The 19,767-nt window shown below is 50.4% G+C and overlaps 3 protein-coding genes across 4 annotated transcripts; 2 read left to right on the top strand and 1 right to left on the bottom strand.

The window, feature by feature from the left end:
• Positions 1 to 1,007: 1,007 nt before the first annotated feature.
• SLC25A19 (solute carrier family 25 member 19) lies at positions 1,008 to 10,124 on the top strand. Of its 2 annotated transcripts, none has more exons than XM_066565539.1 (7): positions 1,008 to 1,014; positions 1,268 to 1,413; positions 1,908 to 2,063; positions 2,763 to 2,933; positions 3,726 to 3,909; positions 5,059 to 5,189; positions 6,401 to 10,124. In XM_066565539.1, the coding sequence occupies exons 2-7, from the start codon at positions 1,288 to 1,290 to the stop codon at positions 6,599 to 6,601; spliced, it is 969 nt and encodes a 322-aa protein (XP_066421636.1). In that variant the 5' UTR covers positions 1,008 to 1,014; positions 1,268 to 1,287; the 3' UTR covers positions 6,602 to 10,124. The 2 variants fall into 2 exon arrangements, with proteins under 2 accessions (XP_066421636.1, XP_066421635.1); XM_066565538.1 differs by lacking the exon at positions 1,008 to 1,014 and adding an exon at positions 1,040 to 1,165.
• Positions 10,125 to 11,048: 924 nt separating this feature from the next.
• Positions 11,049 to 15,763, top strand: MIF4GD (MIF4G domain containing). The gene is made up of 6 exons (XM_066565541.1): positions 11,049 to 11,160; positions 13,064 to 13,200; positions 13,376 to 13,485; positions 13,782 to 13,937; positions 14,594 to 14,686; positions 14,811 to 15,763. The coding sequence occupies exons 2-6, from the start codon at positions 13,119 to 13,121 to the stop codon at positions 15,036 to 15,038; spliced, it is 669 nt and encodes a 222-aa protein (XP_066421638.1). The 5' UTR covers positions 11,049 to 11,160; positions 13,064 to 13,118; the 3' UTR covers positions 15,039 to 15,763.
• A 167-nt stretch (positions 15,764 to 15,930) lies between these two features.
• MRPS7 (mitochondrial ribosomal protein S7) lies at positions 15,931 to 19,755 on the bottom strand. The gene is made up of 5 exons (XM_066565540.1): positions 19,674 to 19,755; positions 18,943 to 19,134; positions 18,579 to 18,642; positions 17,516 to 17,683; positions 15,931 to 16,660 (listed from the first exon to the last, which is right to left on the bottom strand). The coding sequence occupies exons 1-5, from the start codon at positions 19,727 to 19,729 to the stop codon at positions 16,439 to 16,441; spliced, it is 702 nt and encodes a 233-aa protein (XP_066421637.1). The 5' UTR covers positions 19,730 to 19,755; the 3' UTR covers positions 15,931 to 16,438.
• Between the last annotated feature and the right edge of the window lie 12 nt (positions 19,756 to 19,767).

Consider the following 19,767-nt stretch of genomic DNA (forward strand, 5'->3'; position numbering starts at 1 on the left):
GCTAACAGGGTGTGTGGGCAGCTCTCTGCAGCTTCTCCTCAGCCTTTGCTAATGGTCAGAAATACCTGTGAGCATGAATGGTGTAGTCAGTGTTAACAGACAATAGGAAAAGGTCTACATGGGAGTTTTCAGTGGTTTTTCAACAGTTGCTCTTAGTTATTATGTTTAAATACTGATGATGTCAAGATGGAAATGCCTGGATACTTCTACAATTAGTTCTTTTTTTTTTCCTTTTTTTTTTTTTTTTGTGCCAGAAGTTAGTATGGAAAATTTACTATGTGGTTTGAAGTGTTTGGCTTTTTTTGTAATGCTGTAGCAGAACATATTGCTCAAAGTGGTGTTTTACTGTAGGCTGGGTTGCTTAGAAAATCTCACTTTCCCTGTGCTTTATCGAGACAAAGTTTGTTGGTCTGTGGTTGTGCAAGGTGGAGGTGGCAGCAGGAGCAGTGCTGACCTTCCTCTCTCACAGCCCTGCCTCGTGGGACCAGAGAAGGGCAGCAGAGCTGGGCAGGACTCTGGATCCAAGTGTGATGAGGCAGGGCTGAGGGAGCTGGGCTTGTTCAACCTGGAGAAGGGAACATCCAGGGGTGACCATTTTGCGCTCGCTCTACAGCTCCCTGCTAAGAGGGTGCAGCCAGGTGGAGTTGTGCTCTTCTCCCAGGTAACAAGTGAAAGGACATAACCTTAAGCTGCACCAGGGGAGCTTTCGGTTGGACATCAGGAAGAATTTCTTCATGGAAAGGGTGATTAGACATTGGAACGGGCGGCCCAGGGAGCTGTCACTGTCCCTGGGGGAAAGATTGGATGTGGCATTCAGTGCCATGGTCTGGCTGACAGGGTGGTGTTGGCTCACAGGTTGGCCTCCACGGTCTCGGGGCTTGTCCCGCCCCACCGGTCCGCGGTTCTGTGAGCGCCGCATCCCGCGCGTGGTGCGGACGTGGGCGCCGTTCCCGGGACTGCATCTCCCAGCGGCCCCCGCGGCGCGCAGGCGCAGTGCGGAGCCGGCGGCAGCGGGTGAGGCGGCGCGGCGGGAGTCGGCCCAGGGCCGGACAGCCCCGGTGCCGCCGGGCTCGGCTCGGGCCCCCGGCTGGTGGCTGCCACTGGCGGGGCCGGGAGCTGCGGGGCAGAGGGAGTGATGCAGAGGGGCATCTGTGTGTCCCGTGGGGTGAGAAGGGAGTTTGGGGTTAGGAGGGGCTGTGGGCCTTGGCGTGAGGGAGCTGTGGGGTGGGGGCTCGGTGAGGGCTCACGGCTCTGTTCCCCTGCCCAGGCTGGGGACAGCCGGCAGGCATGGTGGGTTACGACCCCGAAGGCAGGTGCGTTTCCACGGCGGAAGCGGCTGCAGCAGGATCAGCGTCTGGCTTGGTCACTCGGGTCCTCGTCAGCCCCTTGGACGTCCTCAAGATCCGCTTTCAGGTACCTTACTCGCGGCGTGCCTGGGGGCCGGGATGAAAGAGCAGCAGAGCTGATCGTGTCCTGGCTGAACAGGTCACCTGTGCAGCCAGAGAGCACTGAATCCCTCCTCAGGCCTCACCTACGTTGTGTACAGGTTATGCAAGGAAGTAGGGCTATCTTGTGTCCACTGCTTCTATTTATACAACTTAACTTGTGTGGGAATGGAATCTTGTGTTTCTCAGAGTTCGTTCTCCTTCTGTTTTTGTGAATGACTTACACTCTCTGACTGAATTTCACCATCATCCCTCCTGCTTATCTTTTGTGTTCGTGCACATTTATATTCTTTTAGAGCCCTTCACAAATAACATCCTAGTCAGATCTGAATGTGGTTCTGTGGGAAGACAGAATGTCATCCCTTAGCATTAGTTGGCCGACAGGGTTGTGAATTCCTGAACTGGACACTTGAACCGGTGTTGAAGGGTGAAATTGAAAATAGTTTCTCCCCTTTCCTCCAGCTCCAGATCGAGCAGCTCTCCTCCAGAAACCCCGCGGCCAAGTACCACGGCATCCTGCAAGCTGTGCAGCGCATCTTCCGGGAGGAGGGCCTGACAGCCTTCTGGAAGGGCCATGTTCCCGCTCAGTTCCTTTCTGTTGGCTTCGGAGCTGTTCAGGTAAGGGCACCAGGCATCACCTGGGCACACTGTGTATACACAGGACACTGCTCTGCTCCCTCAGACTGTCTGTGTTCAGGAGTGGGAAGGTTTACAGCTGTACAAAGCTGCTGAATAATTCCTAAGTTAATATTCCTGAGCTGGCTGGATAGACTGGAGCATAGTGAGAGCAAACTGAGCTCTGTCTGTATCTGGTGTCATAGATAAGCCCTCTCTACTCCTGACATTTGGCTTAGCTGCTCATGCCCCAAGCCTGGGCAGCTTTTTGCTTCTAGTCACGCTGTCACCCTAAGGGCTTCTTAGGAAAAAATCAGTGAAGCTGATGACGGTGTTTTACACAGCACTGTTATGGTTTATTTGTAAGCATTAGTGACAGCTTTAGGAGCAGTGGCTGAAAGGGTAAAGGAAAGCATATCTGTGACTTAGCAAACACTCTTCTGGAGCCACAGAACATTAAAATGAGTTTTTCACGATTCTAAATGCAAGAATTAGCAGAAGTGTTGGACACCAGAGTATCCCAAGCATTCTCAGGGCTGCTTAGTGATTTTTACGTGGCAAGTTGGGGAGGACTTTTGAAGGACGTAGAAGGTGGTAACAAGCGGGGAGGGGTGGAGCTGTTGGTGAAATGAGAGAGGAGTGGGAAACCTGTGTGAGTCATAAGGATCGGCTTCCTGACCCGCTCGCTTTTGTTTCTGCAAGTTCATGACCTTCGAGAGCCTGACGGAGCTGACGCACAACGTCACCTCCTTCAAAGCCCGCGACTCCTTGGTGCACCTGGTGTGCGGGGGCCTGGCTGCCTGCACCGCCTCGGTCGCAGTCCAGCCTGTGGACACGCTGCGCACCCGCTTTGCTGCCCAGGGTGAGCCAAAGGTGAGGCTTAGCGTTCCATGTTGTCATCCATAGCAGTGGCAATGTTCCACAGGTCTGAAGGTGCAGGAGGTTTGAAAGCACATACAGCATTGTGGGTTAAATGAAGGAGCAGGTGCTGTTATGGCCAGTGTTTACTCTGTTGCCAAGTTATCCTTCGTGCTGTTGACACAGCTTTCCTAATTGTGTTTTGGTGCTTCTGATGCAGAAAGGAGAAACTGCCCTTAACAGGATAACTCAGTTTTTTGCTTTGGCTTTTGGCTTTTTATAGAACCTGCTCCCCAGACTGTTGAACATTGCATTTTTGAAACTTTGCACATGCAGAGAGTCATGTTTAGATAATGATGGGGATGATACTTGAAATTAGTCACCTTTCACCTGTGCTTTGTGTTCTTTTTACACAAGAACTGGTGTCTGCACTAACTAGCTCTGTAATAATGGGATAGATTTGTATCAGAGCCATTTCTGTATTTAGCCTGCAGTAGAATTACAGTATGTATTATATTAATTGTGTTGCAGGAGTTAAAAACTGTTAAAAGAAAAATAATCATGTCTGTGATGCAGGTGGTCTTGGGACTCAGCTCCATGCCTTGTTTCTTTTAAGTCACAGGGGCCTAGCAGAGAATGCTGTGAGGGTGTGAAAAATCACCTTGCTCATCACTTTGTGCTGAAGACAGACAGTTGTATTTTGGGCAGTGGGGAATTCCTATACCCATTACTGGGAAATGACCTGACCTTTGGTTGGCTGTTTTTAAGTTCACTGGAAAGTCACTTAGCCTCTTCCTTGTTGTACAGATTTACCTCAACCTTCGCCATGCAGTGGTGACTATGTACCAGACAGAAGGGCCTCGGACTTTCTACAGAGGTTTGACCCCCACACTCATTGCTATCTTCCCATACGCTGGTCTCCAGTTCTTCTTCTACAACATCCTGCAGCAGTTTTCCAAATGGGTGATTCCAGCTGAAGCAAAGAATGGAGGTAGGAACTTGGGACAGTGATGGTTGCAGTCAGGAGAGAAAGAAGATGAATGTAGTTTGGGTGACTGATGTAAGCTCTGTTAGTCCTTTCAAATTTTTTGATGTAACATCTGAAAAGTGTCTCTTATTTCCCACCTCTCATTTTTACCCCTGCAGGGAAATGCCAAAATAAGTACAGCAGAGTTTACAAACAGCTCCTGTTGTGCAGTAACTGTGATGGAAATGGGTAGATGGAAAAGTGAAGTGTCACAGGCCAGGGTGCTCTTTCTTTAACAGGGTCACATTACTGATATTGTGGGAAGACAGTGCTGCCATAATCTTCCTGTTTCATTAGTGCTGTGGGGACAGGACTCTTGGATTTCTGTAGTAAATCTGCCTGCAGATTCCAGCTCAGCTGTTAGGGAAGAGGATTCATCTACTCCAATTTAAAGCTGCCAGGCTCTTGATTTGGTATTTTGATGTTGATTTCTAGCTCCATTGTAAGAGAACATCATCCTGATGCAACCTGCCACCTTGGCAGTTCTAGATACCTGTGCCTCCTTGAGCAAGAGGGATGCAGCAGCAGCATGAGTTTGTTCCTCAATGGGATTTCTTCAGAACTAGACTTTTCAATGTCTGCATATTTAATTTTAGGTGGCAGAGGCTGATGGTGGTTTTGTGCTGGGACCTCATGTTTGTCAGGAAAAAGTTTAATACAGAACTCATTTCCCACAAGCCTCTGAAATCATCAGGCAGTGTCAGCTTGAGACATTCCAATCCAGAATGCATCATCCTGAGCAGTCATGGGTGCAAGATTTCCAGTGACCAGGCTTTTACTGGGAGGGCATGAAAACTTTCATCCACTGGCAGCAAGTTGTCAGGTGACTGAGGATTGGGGTTTATTGAGCAGAGCAAAACCCTAAGTCAGTGTAAAGGACCAAGAGGAGCTGGTCCTCTGATTCCAAAAGACATTGCAAGCCTGAAAAAATACAGCTTGAGATTCTTTGGCTGAAACTATTGCAGAAGAGGTGATGCAACTTCAAAGGACTTTTTTTGACCTTAGTTCTTGTGAAAAATGATTTTTAACTTACCTCTTATGATCTTTAATCAGAATTCCCTGATAATGCTCTTTTTTCCCTCCCTATTATCCTTTTCCCTTTCTGCTTCTCAGCCAGCGTTAGAAACCTTGTCTGTGGCAGCTGTGCTGGAGTGGTCAGCAAAAGCCTCACGTACCCTTTGGATTTGGTCAAAAAGCGACTGCAAGTGGGTGGCTTTGAGCACGCTCGGGCAGCCTTTGGGCAGGTGAGAAATGCTGGAAGTGGTGGATTTTCCTGAGTATGGGCTAGTCCAGTGCACTGGAATGCAGTGTCAATCTACCAGTGGTACCTGTTGAGTTCATGTTTGGGTTGGGAGCTCCCAGTGAGCACTGGTGTCATTTAATAATGTGAATTTATACATGAACATACTGGGTTTACTTTATGATAGGTCCCAGGAGGGACCTGTCCCACATACCTGTGCTCTGGCTTGTCATCTCTCCCCATCAACTGTGTCTTGGAGCTGGGGATGAGTCAGGCAGGCAAAGGGCTTTTGATTTACTTTACTTTTCTAGTTGCAGCTTGGTTTTTCTGATTCAGAACCAAATTACTAGCAGAGGATGACACTGGCTCTGTGCTGGAGTCACCTGGCTGTCAGGCTCCTCTTCTACAAATAATATTTTGACACAAAAAATAGGCACCAAGTGTTCAACATGTGTTGTGTATGAGGATAGCCTGAAATTCAAAACAAATTAAATACTCTGGTGTTCTTTAGCACCATTGTTACCACCTTGAAATACACTTGAAGACAAATATAGATCTTTCAAGGAACTTTCTCTTTTTTTTTCCATGAAATGTGGAAATTTTCTACTTTCCTTAAAATTCCTGGGATCTGAGAAGGAAATCAGTCTGTACCCTAAGAAACTCTTGAATAGGATTTTGATGTCTCAGCCCATTGCATTGGATGCTTTTCCTCTTGCAGTAAGATACAAAATTTGTTCTTAGCATTGATGCGTCACAAGATGTTAAAACTTCACAGTGTAACATGACAACATGCAGACAGCTAATTTGGAAACTTCTAAGTGTTGTAGCTGTGTTTGCTTTCTGACAGAAAACTCAACATTTTTTCCTTCTTAGACAGTGAAGGGGATAGAAAGCAGCAGCTATGCAATCTGAAATAATGACTTCACAAACCTCTGCAATAAATTTAAAGTCAGGCTGTTGTTGCATGGAGAGGTTTTACAGCCATTCAGTGAATGATGTGCACAAACCATTGCTGATGCTGTATGTCTACATTTCCTCTATCCTGCTCTCTCTACACTCTCTCTAAAAGTTTCAGTTTGTTATTATATTATCCAGAAAGGCATCTCCAGGCTGCATGTCAAGATAATGTTTCTGTGTATAGTTTGGGGATCTTTGTGGTTTTTTCCAGTTGTGCTGAAGTTTTCTTGTTTAACCTTGTTGCCATTTCTCTCCCAGGTACGGACGTATGGGGGTTTCCTGGACTGTGTGAGGCAGATCATGCGAGAGGAGGGCCCAGGTGGGTTCTTCAAGGGCCTCTCTCCCAGTTTGCTGAAGGCTGCCTTCTCCTCTGGCCTCATCTTCTTTTGGTACGAGCTGTTCTGCAGCCTCCTGTGCACCATGAAGAGCCCTGAGAGCACGAAGAGGAAGGAAGGCTGAAAGGGGTGTGTGTGGCTGCCTGCTGTTCTCCTCAGGAGGGGAGACTGATGGCCTTGCTCTGTCACGAGCATGTTGGAAATGTCAGGGCTCCCAGAGCTCCCCCAGCCTGTGGGGAATCACCTCCTGAGACCAAGCAGAAGGAGAAGGCAACTGCAGTTCTGCTGGAGACACTGAACTACTTGGCTGGGAGCCATTCAACAGAGCACTTTCCTTCTGTCTCCTCTCATATCAGTGCACATTTAGTGGTGAGAGGGGGAACAAACAGACCACTGCCTAGCAATTCCTGTGCTCTGGAAAGGCACCCAGTAAAGTGGGTGAATCCCTGAGCTTGCCCTGGATCCCAGAGAGGGGATTCTGGCCCAGCCTAGTGCTGCTTAACCAACCAGACACCACTTCCTAGCACTGCATCTGCACAGCTTTCTTCCTTTGCTCAGTGCCTGCTGTTTCCACCAGACTCTTGTCTTGGTGTTGCACAGGTCGCTCTGTCCTGCTGGTGTAAAGTCAGGTAAAGCCACATAAATGCACAGACCCTCAGTTTTCCTTTGCTGCCAGCTGCTGCTTCTTGGTCACCACTTGCTAGCTGAGCATTCTCTGTCATCTTAAACACAGCATCTTCTCTGATCATGCTGGATCAGACTTGTTTTTCCTTTAACTCCAGTGAACTTGATTGTATGCTGAATTCCCTTTTCCCTTCCTGGGTGTCTGGCCATACATCTCTTAGGGATTTGCAATGCCTCACTCACTTTTTACAAGCAAACTTGCATATTAAGAGCCCCATTCTGAGGGGATTCAACGCACAAACTACATTTTTACTTCAGGGTGCTTTGCTTCAAAGCAGTGAGTAAACAAATGCTGTGTAGAGTTAAGAAATAATTATTCTAAGCTGGAATAATGAAGGGAAAGTCCTGTGGAAACTAGTAATTTTTTATCATTATTTATTTAACAGCACCTCTGAATGTGTTTCTGTATTTCTGTAGTGGTCTCAAAATATTTCAGAACCTCAGTCCTGCACTGGTGCTAGCAAATGAAAATGTTTTGACAAGATTTGCTGAAGTGAAAGGAATGAACATCAAATGGGAATTGGTTGGCTGAGCGTGGTGTTTCACATGGATGATTGAATTAGAGATGGAAAAGTGTTTTTCTGGAGTTTCAAACATTTTATGAGTGGTTAAAAAAACCAACAAAACAACCTACCAACAACTCTGATTTATGTAACAGTGGAAAAGAGGAAAATTACTTTCTTCCTCCTCTTTTATTCTGTGTTTTTTCAAGCCTAGCAGGGTGTGGCTGGACTGTGTGGAAGGCAGAGTTCCCAGCCCTGCCATACAAAAGCACGTTAGTCATCTGCAGAGGGTGGATAAGGCAGAGCACTGCAGTTATTTGGAGGATGGTTTGATGGTTTTTTACACAAAGCTTTTCCCAGCTCTTTTCCAGCAGTATTCAGGGTGTTAATCCCAAATGGTCTGGCCAGATTCCATTCCTGACCAATTCCATTCCTGACCAATTCCATTCCGTTGACGAAACTTGTCCTGGCAATTTTGAGCATATCAGCCTTGCTCACTTATCCTGAGCTATTGTGAGAGGCTGTTTTTAAAAAACAGCTGTTTCACTGGTGGCTGAGGTATCTGGAGAAATTTCTTGCAAGCCCAGGCTGAATAACTTTATGTGTGCTATGGGTTTGAGATCTTGGAGTACAGAGTGGCCTGCAGGTGACAGAGCTGTGTAAAATTAAGTTCATTCACCAGTGTCAGTGTCAGGCAGGAGGCCGATATGTGAGTCTTAAAGAGGGGAGAGAGAGATGCATATACTTTAAAAATGGCCATTTAGTTTAAGCAGAAAATGCAGGAAATGTAGAGTTTCTCCAAGTGCCTCAATCCTATTGTCATTTTCCTGTGTTATTTAGGCTCTTCTGAGATTTCTCAGAATATTCTTAACGATGTTTAGCCTTTGTTTATTGTTTACCTGTTGTTCTTGGAAAGACATGATAAGGAGTAATGAACTCAGCCTCATGACATCCTTCTGAGGGAGAGAAATGTCTCTTTTCAAAACACACACTAACGGGTTGGCTTTGTTACTGTATTTTGTTGCTGGTGAGAGGAATGCCGTCATGGTTAGCAGGGACAGGCCAGAGCAGAAAATATTCGGTGCTGACCTAGGCTTCCTTAGGAAATGGGGACTCATCCATCCTGTCTAAACATTGCAAGACTTGTTTTCCATTTTCTATCAAATAGCTGCTGCCAAACTACACAAAATAGGGGGAAACTGGTTGGGCACTCAGCAGCAGGAAAGAGCAGGAAGATCTGTACTCTGTTAAGATGACATTCCTCGAGGGTGCTGTGGAGCTTGAGGTGATGCTGGTATGGGCAGTTTGGCTGCTCCACAGAGGGCAGCACTGGAGAGTATGGAGCTGCTTTTCCTCTCTGGGGTCGTTTTTTCCTCCACTCTGCATTAACTGAGGTTGCCTCCACCCAGCAGATGGCAAAGCTGGAGTTTAAGTTGTGCCTGTCTGGCCCAGGCTGTGGAATAGACACTCCCTGGTTGGAGGCTTTTAGGCTGTGAGTCACAAATGTTACAGGCCCATAAAGTCATCTGGGCTTCCAGCGAGAGGGAGAAAGATGTGACAACCTCAACAATATTAGAAGCTGCATCCAACAATCACTTCTTCACCTCTGATCAGCAGCATCTGTCCTCATAGATTTCTCAAGTGCACTTTGCTGGGGAAAGCACCGTAAGAGGAGTGTTGATTTCTCTGTGGGATTGAGGCTGAATGAAGCACTAGGTGGACAGATCTTATTTCTCAAGCTGCTCTGGCAAAACACATGCTGTTAGGAGCTAAATCTCTAGAATTAGAGGAGCAGGAGATGGGAGAGATCTGTGGTCACCTTGTTCTCCTTGTACTGGGGCAGATATGCTCTTGGAAGCTGCTGCTCCCGTTCAGTGTGAAGTGACTCAACATGGCAAATGCCTCACTGTGAGACTTGGCTGATTTTGGCCCTTGGGATTTCTTTCCAAGCTAGTCCTATCACCAGGGATTTGCCTGCAGTTCACCTCACAAGCTGCTCAGCAGTTGCATTTGTTTTCTTCTAGTGCCTTTTACCATGAGAATGTCCAAAAGCTCCTTAGCAGGCAGAGCATTGGTGAGCAGTTGTGCCCCAGTCGTTTGCAGCTCCACCACGCACTGAGGCTGCCTTGGACACACAAGATCTGTGAGGAACATGCTGATTCCTGCAGTGCTGGCTGGCTCACCAAGTTCCTAGGACAGTCCCACTCTCGGGATACTCATCCAGAGCTGCACAGCATCATTTTTGACAAGAAATTAATGTTTTACAGTCGGGACTGGAATAGATGGTATTTAATTTAGATTTAAGTTTCTCTTGTGATGTAGAAACTGTAACAGTGGCATTTTGCTGTGTTGCCAGAGTGGATCTTTTGCAGCTGCTCTTTCCTGAAAGCATTCGGCACAACATGCACAGTGTGTGCCTACCTTTAAGACAAGGTACATTAAATATTTTGTTATGCAGTAGCTGGATGCAGTTGATTTATTCCTTTCCTCTTTGTGCCTCTGCTGGACCCTGCAGGAACATCGTGGCCCTCCTGTTGCCTAAAAGGGAGAATAGTCAGGGCCCAGAGCATAGGGCAACAGGAGCCATTTGGATTTCCCATTGCTGGTTTGTAGGTGCTCCTCAGCCGTAGGCACAACTGTATCCTTTCTGCTGGGTATCAGTACTGAGAACTGCACCAAGAGGGATTAGCTAAGGGGGATTTTTGCAGCCCAGTCCCACTGCTGTGTCCTAGAGGGGCGTTTGGAGCTGTGGTAACCAGTCCTGAGCATCACACCCCCGGTGGAATAGTTCAGGCTTTGTTTGTATCCAGCCAGGCCATGCAGTGCTACAGAAAATATTCCCAAACTGTTCATTCTGTGCTCCCTCAGCCATTCCCTGGTTTAGCAGCCTGTCTGCTCTGCGGTGAAGACTTCACCCCCAGTGGGGTCTTCCCTTATGAAATGGTTGAGATTTGAGAGAAAAATACGTGAAGTGTGTTATATCACACTGAGCTGTTGTTGCAGTGCATTGGTTTACTGCCACTCCTCTTTCCTGACTTTTTTCCTACTCATTTTTTAATACCATTGGGCTGCAGCCTGCCCCTGTCCCGGAGGGAAGGGTGGAATTCACGCCGTTGTCATCCGTAGAGCGCCGGGACAGCCCCGCGGGGGACTGGGGCAGAGGGGTGAGTGCTGCCCGAGATCCCCCGGCAGGGCAGTCGGAAAAGCAGCGGCCGTGCCCGGGAAGGTGTCGGGGGTGCAGCCGGCCGTGCCTGGGGGAGCCCCGCAGTTTCCCGAGGAGCAGCCGGCCGTACCGGGCGCTCAGCCCGCCGTGCTCCGACGCTCGCAGGCGGTGGCGCTGCCGCAGCTGCCGCCGCTCTCCCGCCCGGCCCGGCCCGGCCCTCCCCCGGCTCGGGCGAGGAAATGACCTAAGAGGAAACCTGGGCCGTGCCGGGAGGGCGCGGGAGGTGCCGGCAATGTCCCGGCGGCCGGAGGACACAGCGGGGGCGGCCGGCAGGTCGGTGGGGCTGCGCCTGGCTCCCCCTGCCCTGGCCGGGCAGCGCGGGGGCTGCTTTCCCCGGGATCCGCCTCTTCCTGCGTCCGTGGCCCTTGGGCTTGTGCCAGCCGCGGGGCTGGAGCGACGGGAGGCAGCGGTGGGGGTTCCTGGGGGTCCGCTGGTCCAGCTGTCCCGGGCAAGAGGCGTCTCAACGCTGGGGGTTCCACTTGCGGTTCGGCGGGGATGGGATGGGGGTTCCGGGGGCTGGTAGAGCCCCTGGGGCAGACGCTATGGGGTGACAGAGGAGACTCTCTGCTCTTCTCCCTCTCCTTGCAGTGGCCAGGACTTGTCCAGCCCATACTGCCAGGTGTGACCCTACAGGTTACAGGTGCCTGTGTGATCCACCTGAGCTGGTGGATCAGCGGCAGATTGAGGGTGCTGACCCCAACCGAGTCAGCCCCCGGGACAACTCGTCTAGCCGGGGCCAGTGGCAGAGGAGCAGTCGGTACCCACAGGTGCCCCATGTCACCCACTGCCACCAGCCCTTCCGATAAGGTGGTGCTGGCAGGAGGGTCTCTAATGCAGACGAGACCTGGCCGGCTCGACTTTCACACGCTGTGGTTTGCTCTGGCAGGGTTATTTGGCTCAGCAGCTCAAAGCAGCCGTAGCCATCCCAGGGAGACGAGGAACGCAAGCTCCGGGAGAGGGGCCGGGCGGCGGTGGCACAGACGCTGCCAGACGAGCTCGGGCGCTTCTCGCTGCGCTGCGTGCGGCGCTGCGCTCTCGCCAGGGTCCTGCTGCCTGGAGATGCTGCCGGTGGGACTGCTGGCGATCTCGGGCTGCTCCACTGGCAGTGCAGCATGGCCTGAGTGCAGATACAGAGAGAGGAGAGGTCGGCTAGGAAGGTGTTTGCCAACCAGGCATGGCAAGGAGGGCACCCAGCTGCTTGTGAATCCACCAGGGAAAGAATCCCCAGTGCCAGTCGCAGGGTAGGCGAGAGCTTTGGCTGCGAAAGCAGCGTCGGCGAGTGGTCACCCCCATGGGGCTGCTCTCTGCTCTGAGTTACTGTTGTGCTGTATGTGAGGGGACTGCCCACGGTACCTGTCCCATCCCCCTAAAGGCTCTTGTGCTTTGATCTGGGTAGGGACCTGTTTGCAGAGAGGGGTGAGTAATGGCCGAGGAATTTCGACGAGCTGGCAAAACTCATTTGGCTGATTGCCTTCTCCTGTTTGTACTGCCGGTCTGGACAGCTCTGCATTTCCATCCATCAGATCCCATGTGAATCAAAGCAAGCCCTTCCTCTCTGTGCCGTGCATACCCTCTTGCTGTCTTCACTGTATCATGAAGCAGAAGAAAATTAGTCTAGAGACTAGTTAGGAGCACTGCTGGTGCTGCAGAGAGTGCTTGACTGCAGAGGGATGAGAGATGGGAGCTCTTGGGGACTTCGCTGCTGAGTTTGCTGTGTCGAGCCGGGAGCTGAGGAAGCCTGGCTGTGGTGCAGGAGAGGTGCTCTAGTGAGTGTGTGTTGGATGCTTTTGTACTGGCTTTGATTCTTCACAGATTTTTGTATGAAAGCTGCTGAATTGGTGTTTAAAAGGCCCAAGGGAGCAGTGTGTGCCTTCCTGTGATACAACCACATATATTTTGGGTCTGCTTTGCCTGTAACATGTTTCTCATATCAGAAAAATATAAAGGCTCTGAAGTTCTATTATCAGCTGGTAGGAGACAAGGCTTTAAAAGATGTGGGAATGAGGATTTGCACCAATCTAGAGGTAGAGTTGGTGCCCTAATAAAAGAGGAGTTTCTTTGGGGTGGGGAGCTGTCAGGAAACAGCCTGTGCTTCAACACTACCTGGGATGTGCCAAATGGGAAATGGGTGAAGGTTTGCCTCTGTCCAACTAAGCTCTGTGTGCTCCTTCCCCAGGGACTGTCACTAGCTCATCCACTGCCCTGATTCTTGCCCTTGGAGGAAACCAGTCATGGGGGAAACGGGCAAAGAAGAGTACAAAATACAGTCCTTCGACTCCGAGACTCAGAAGCTGCTGAAAACAGCCCTCAAAGGTCAGCAGGTCTTTATGAGCTCCTCTGCCACACACGGCTTCTGCACCATTTAATGTGACTCTCCTGGGCCCTGCATAGACCTTGGTTGCTTTCCAGGGCTTGCTTTGAGCTGCTGCCTCAAAGCAATCAGGGGCCAAAGAGGGCTGGGTCCTAACAGCATTCCTCTTCTCTGCAGACCCCAGTAATGTGGACCTGGAGAAAGTGGCCAATATTATAGTGGACCAGTCCCTCAAAGACTCTGTGTTCAGCAAGGAGGCTGGGCGCATCTGCTACACCATCATCCAGGTGAGAGCTCCTGTCTGGACAGTGAAACACCTGGGATGTTGTGTGGCTTGTCCCTGGGCTGCACCAGGAAGGGCTTTGCCCCAGGCACGTGCTCTTATCCCTTGCCCATCTCTCCTGTCCTGCCACTTGCCCCATGCAGTGGCAGCATCCAGAAGAGCAGTGGGCCAGCACAGGCAGTGAGTTGCAGCTTTTCTGCCTCTTTGGGAATCACAGAAGGGTATCTGTGTGGTACTGCATCCAACTGCCCCTCTGGCACCCCTGTTTCATCCCTCCATCCTGTTTTTGTGGGCTTATAGGCAGAGAGCAAACAAGTTGGCCAGAGCATCTTCCGGAGGAGCCTGCTGAACCGGCTGCAGCAGGAGTACAAGGACAGGGAGGAGCTGCGCACTCGCTCACTCCAGGCCTGGATCTGCTACGTCACCTTCATCTGCAACATCTTTGACTACTTGAGGGTAAGGAGCTGGAGCAGCCAGCTGCTGCTGCCTGGAGTGCCAGTAGGGCCTGGGCATCCCGGGATAACAGAGCAGGGGTGGTGGGTGGGTGTTGTACAGAGCCCCAGTGCCATGGGGGCCAGAGCTGGTTCTTTGCACAAGGATGCTGACAGAGCTGGTGCTATCTACAGGCTTGGAGAGGCAGAGGAAGTCTTCGGGAACAGTCACAAAGTCTCAGCTTCCTCATTTTGTACCTGGTGTTTGAAATCCCCTGATTTGCCTGATCCCAAATGTCCCAGATTGGACTGGTTCGGTTGCTGTGGGGTTTGCTGATGGAGTTTGGCTTCAGGCCTTTGTGCAGTGTGTGAACCTTGAATTCCTGCTTGGAGATGTGAAAATGATGCAAGTAGAGCTGCAGGCAGGAAAAATACTGTTGGAACAAGTGTATTTCCCATGACTACCTGCTTACATTTAAAAATAGATTATTTTTACATCATTTGTTCAGCTCCTCTGGTTCCTGGAGACTCAAATGTCTGATCTCTGATGAAAATCCCACTAACACAGCACAACTAAATCCTGCTATCATCTCCTTTGGAGATCAGCAAGGGAATAACTATTTAAAATAGCTGCAGACTCCCTTCTGGCCCCAGGCTGACAATGCTCCACTCTCCTTGCAGGTGAACAACATGCCCATGATGGCTCTGGTGAACCCCGTGTACGACTGCCTGTTCCGGCTGGCACAGCCCGACAGCTTGCAGAAGGAGGAGGAGGTGAGTGCAGGGAGAGCTGCTGATGTGCCTGTTGTCCTGCCAAGGACCTGTAAAAAGCACAGCCTGGGGGGTGCAGAGGAGCCTCCACTGCTTTGTGCTCAGCCATCTACTCTTCCTTCTGAAGGTGGACTGCTTGGTCCTGCAGCTCCACCGCATTGGTGAGCAGCTGGAGAAGATGAATTCCCAGCGGATGGACGAGCTCTTCTCCCTGCTCCGAGATGGTTTCCTTCTGCAGGAGGGGCTCAGCTCCCTGTCCCAGCTCCTGCTGCTGGAGATCATCGAGTTCCGGGCTGCTGAGTGGAAGATGACGGACGCTGCCCAGAAATATTATTACAGTGAAGTGACAGATTAACCTCCCAAGGCAGAGGAATCCCCAGCACCTTCACCAGCAAGCTTCATATCAATTTGGAATTTTTCACATTAATTTTCTAGCACTCCCTGTAAATAGGATTTATACTGGCTAGAGCCTCTCTGCACCTACTGTCAGATGCAGCTGGTGCTGGTCTGACTTTGTAGGTTCAGGGCAGTGGGAAGGGCACATTTTACCCAGCAAGTTCTCCCACTGATTTTGTCTTAATATTGGGCTGCTGTCAGCCAAGGGCTCGGGAGGCTTGTAGCTCACACCAGCATTTTCTATGACTGTTAAAGAAAGCACAGTTTAGGCTGAGAACATTTTGCTTCACCCCAAAGCCAGCAGAGCTGTGGGAGGCAGCAGGGAACTCTCCCAGCTCAGATTGTACCTGGTTCTCTGGGATGGGTCACAGAACACACCATGGCCTCACAAACAGCTCAACCAAGTGCTTTTTTTCCCAGACTCCTTCCAGCAGGCTGGCTGCACCTGCATGGACACAGCTCTTCCACAGCTAGGAATACCTGCCACAGGGCAGCCTGCAACAGAAGAGGTCCCTGAGCACATGTAGGAACAGGTTTTATAGGTTTTATACAATAACTGTCACTTTTTTCTAGAATTTGCAAGTTTCAGCTACGGTATATTTCTTATAAGAGTGGAAGAGGAAGAAATAAAACAAAATAGTCTACTGAAGGATTTTTTTCTAATAAAAGTTTTCCACTAACATATGCCCTGCTTTCTCCCTGCACAGCTGCTGAGCTCTGAGCAACACTGAAGCGTTGCTCCTGACTGGAGCCCTAAGGCTGAGATAACTCTGTTTGCTACAGTCTAGGGCCTCAGGGCTTTACACAACCAGGGTACCTGGAGCAACAAAGACAAAAGTCTGGAATCGGGAAACCTTTCCCATAAAACCGGTTTTATTTTGTCCACATTCCCATCAAATCTGTGCAGACCATGTTGCTGATGGCCAAAATCAAAAAGGGCCTTTTATTGCCTGTTGTACCAATCCCTGTGGAAAAGGATCCAGCTCTGCTCTCAGCTGTGCAGCCAAAAACATTGCTGATTTGAGGAGCAGAAAGACTTTCAGATTTCAGATCCCCAGGAAACAGGTAAGTGAAAGATGGTTTTGTTTAGCGTTGCTGTAAGAACAACATCTAAGGCTTGTCTTCACAGGGAAGTGATTATGAACTAACTGGAGCAGCCCCACTGAGGCTGGTAACTCAGACTCCCCCTTCCCCCATCCAAACAAGCACAAAGAAAAAGAACCTCATGGGGATCGTGTGAGCTTTCCCTAGGTTAGAACAGAAGCTGCCTGCAAGGGATATTCCCCCTTGCCCTCTCCCAGGCTGGCAGCCATGGGGCTCTGCTCTCCAGGCCATGGCAGCGTGTCCCACGCAGGGTCCCTACCACCAGCGGAAGTGGGCGTACGCCCGGTTGGCCTCTGCCATCTTGTGCAGGACGTGCTTCCTCTTGATGACGGGGCCCTCATTGTTGAAGGCCAGGAGCAGCTCCTGGGAGAGTTTTTCTGGCATCAGTGTCCGGCGGTGCTTGTTCTCCCTGCACTCGGTGATCAACCACTTCATGGCCAGGAAGCGCTTCCGATTGTCCGTCAGCGGGACGGGCACCTGGGAAAGGGTGAAACATGGCAGGTATCAGCAACTGCTCCTCCCCAGCAGCCACACTGCACCAGCAGGTGCTCACTGTGCTGCTCTGTGCAGCCAGACCCGCACTCCACAGCTGAGTCCTGCCAGTTCCCCTGCTCTGTCCATAGGAACTGGCCACTGCTACTGAAATGGAAAGTCTGGGAGCTGGGTCCAGGCTGGTTTGAGTTAGCAGAGATGGGAAATGGTCACCCCATCTCTGCACTGAATACAGAGAAGTCACAGAATCACAGCATGGTTTGGGTTGGAAGGGACCTTAAAGATCATCTCATTCCAAATGCCTCTACATCTCATCTCTCCTTTAGGCCCCAAGGGTTGCAGAGCCCATACTCAGAAACAGATTCTGCTCATGTTTTAAATATCCCACTGGATCTAGGTGACCCATTTTGCCATGCTGACCTGCCCTAGGGTTTGGGACCTCTCCCCAAACAACATGGTGCAGTGGAAAGGATGGGACTGGTAGTCCAAAGACTACCAATTCTTTTGCTGCTGATCTCTGTCTCTTTGGAAAATAGTTGCTGTGTATTTCTCCTCAAATCTAGTCAGAGAACCAGAGACTGCTGCTGATTAATGGTTGGACTTGATTGATCTTAGAAGTCTTTTCCAACCTTAAGTGATTCTGTCACAGGGGAAGCACAATACTCAGAGGTGGGAATCCTGATTTTGGACAGTTTCTAGGTGCTGTTGTATTCCAGATTGCAAAGTGGCTCTTTCCAAGGAGAGAGAATCTTGAGCTTCTCTTGATGGGGTGGAAACCAGTTCATTTGCCTCCCTAGCTAATTGTCTTACAACCAGATGTGCTCCCAGGCCCCCTTTTACCTGGTAGGTTTTGCCTCCTCTGGTGATGTTGCTGAGCCCGATGATGGGCTGGCAGTTCTTGAGAGCCTGGTGGAAAATGACGTAGGGGTTGCATTCAATTGTCTCCTTCTCATTTTCTGGAGCTTTGTGGTACTTCTCCAGCTGCTTCCTTTTAATGGCCTCCAGAGTCTTGGAAGAAAGGCAAGAAAGAAGACATACAGGGCAGATGGATTCTCCCACTCCATGAGGTTACATCACTTTTACAGGCACCCCATTTTCACCTGAGCAGCTGGTCCACCAGCCCCAGAGGCAAAAGACCCACTGGTAATTCTTTAACTCAAGTTTTACTTCACCCTTTTCCAGCTCTTCAGTCTCTCTTATCAGTCACTGCATTTCAGGTGAGGGGGATAAGCAGCACAAACCTGGGCCAGAAGCCAGGGAAGGGCAGGGACAAAGTGGAGCCAGGAATAGGGACGGGTCTGTGCACTGAGCATCTTCCCCTGCAAAGCCTCCCCTCCAGAGCCTGTGTGCTTTTCTGTAACCAGGAATCAGCAGTTAATTGGAAACATTTGGGCAAAATGTTTCCATTTGAAGGGAGTTCAGGGGTGGAAGAGACCAGATGGGAACAGCAGTTAATAGCTGTGGGTCAGAGCAGGCTCAAAGCTGTTCCATTGTAGGTGACACATCTGTGGGACTTCAAGGGCAAGTTATACAGAGGGTAAGGCATGACAGAGAGCTGCAAAGATCTTTAGAGAAAATCATGCTTTTTAAGGGTATTCCCTGTGTTTATGCAGTACAAAAGAATACAGGGATACTGAAGGATGGAAAGAGAAGGTTCTCCGTGAAGCTGTCATCTGCTGGTCTGTGAACTAAGGAGGCTGGGGCAATGTTACATTTTATCAAACAAGTCATGGTTTATCAGAGGAATCATGCTGCAAGCAACGTGTGGCAGAGCAAAGCACATCAAGACCACAGAGATGGACTACCCGAGTTCTGGTAATTCCCAATTCCAGTGGGTTTGACATCGCAGCCTTCCATTTTGTCTAGTTTTAACATAATAGTGAGAAGAAACCTGAGTTCTTACCTGAGACATGAGGCTTCTGGCCAGCACTTTATTTCCACTCTTCATCATCATATTGGTGAATTTACTGTAAAGACAAAGTCAGATAGGATCTGATATGAATTCTGATTTTATCACCCAAAGAAATAAGCCTCCAACCCCCATTCCTTTGTGTTGTTCCCATGGTTAAGTGTGGGTGCTGCCAGATCTGCTGTAATTATCTCTAATCACTGCAGAACAATGGACTCGTTTTTGGGAAAAGATTAACCCAGAATACAGGGATTGTGCTGTAACAAAAGGCAATGTGAAGCCAGCAGGTAAAGGGAGAAGAGGGCAGCACAGTTCCCAGGCATTTTTGGAGAGAGGAGGAGCTGCTGCTTTCTCTGACCTGATCATGGGGTCGCTGAACACGGAACTTGAGAGACTGGGAGGAGCAGCTTTGATGGGTCGAACAGCCTTAAGCTCCATTTGTTCCCTTTCCTCCTCAGTCAGCTCCTCTAAAGGTTTCTGATGCGATTCCTTTTTCACTTCTGGCTCCAAGTAGCTGGGGTTGTAGCGGCTCCATCTCACGGGCATTATCCTGCAAGGACCAAGAGAGGCGGGGCTGTAACCCAGTGCACGTGCTGTGTCGTGACAGGGATGCAGGCAGATGTGGACAGATGTGAAGACGCCTCAGAAGGAATCCTGGATGTGAAAGGCATCACGTGGCAGTGGGGCGAGCAGCTCAGTGCGGATTCTGTCCCTTTTGTCACTGTTCCTGTGGCCAGGCACTGGAAGGGCTGCGCAGGGCCCGGGGCCGTCACCGTCCCTGGAGCTGTTCAAGAGGCGTCTGCCTCTGGCGCTGGGTGATGTGGTTTAGGGATTAGAATGGCAATGCTGCGTGCATGGTCGCACTGGATGACCTTAAAGGTCCAACCTTCCAACCTTGACGGTTCTATGCCTGTGTGACCCGGCAAAACAGGCGGGCGGCCTGTCCGCGTGCTCCCGGTGCGGCGCAAACCCTCCCCGCACCCCCGTTTTACTCCCGGCGAGCCCCCCCCAGGCCTCCTCCCGCGCTGCCCCTGTTCCCGCGGTGGGGACCAGCCCCTGGGGCGCCCCCCGGCCCCTGTCCCCGCTCACCGGGGCAGCCACGCCCGCAGCCGCCGGCCCAGCCCCGCCGCGCTGGGCGCCGCCATCTTCCCTGCGCGCGCCGCCGCGCGGGGCGGGGCCACGG

The sequence above is a fragment of the Molothrus aeneus genome, chromosome 25 (genome assembly GCF_037042795.1).
Source record: "Molothrus aeneus isolate 106 chromosome 25, BPBGC_Maene_1.0, whole genome shotgun sequence".
Classification (NCBI taxonomy): domain Eukaryota; kingdom Metazoa; phylum Chordata; class Aves; order Passeriformes; family Icteridae; genus Molothrus; species Molothrus aeneus.

What these genes read in the sequence shown, in the direction of transcription:
- MIF4GD (XM_066565541.1), top strand. Translation starts at nt 13,119, where the DNA reads ATGGGGGAAACGGGCAAAGAAGAGTACAAAATACAGTCCTTCGACTCC. An exon ending in GCTGAAAACAGCCCTCAAAG is followed by an intron (nt 13,201 to 13,375) that starts GTCAGCAGGTCT and finishes TCTTCTCTGCAG; the next exon opens with ACCCCAGTAATGTGGACCTG. An exon ending in GCTTGCAGAAGGAGGAGGAG is followed by an intron (nt 14,687 to 14,810) that starts GTGAGTGCAGGG and finishes TTCCTTCTGAAG; the next exon opens with GTGGACTGCTTGGTCCTGCA.
- MRPS7 (XM_066565540.1), bottom strand. Translation starts at nt 19,729, where the DNA reads ATGGCGGCGCCCAGCGCGGCGGGGCTGGGCCGGCGGCTGCGGGCGTGG. An exon ending in CCAGAAGCCTCATGTCTCAG is followed by an intron (nt 17,684 to 18,578) that starts GTAAGAACTCAG and finishes CTTTCTTCCAAG; the next exon opens with ACTCTGGAGGCCATTAAAAG. An exon ending in GAGGAGGCAAAACCTACCAG is followed by an intron (nt 16,661 to 17,515) that starts GTAAAAGGGGGC and finishes ACCCTTTCCCAG; the next exon opens with GTGCCCGTCCCGCTGACGGA.
- SLC25A19 (XM_066565539.1), top strand. Translation starts at nt 1,288, where the DNA reads ATGGTGGGTTACGACCCCGAAGGCAGGTGCGTTTCCACGGCGGAAGCG. An exon ending in TCCTCAAGATCCGCTTTCAG is followed by an intron (nt 1,414 to 1,907) that starts GTACCTTACTCG and finishes CCTTTCCTCCAG; the next exon opens with CTCCAGATCGAGCAGCTCTC. An exon ending in AGCTGAAGCAAAGAATGGAG is followed by an intron (nt 3,910 to 5,058) that starts GTAGGAACTTGG and finishes TCTGCTTCTCAG; the next exon opens with CCAGCGTTAGAAACCTTGTC.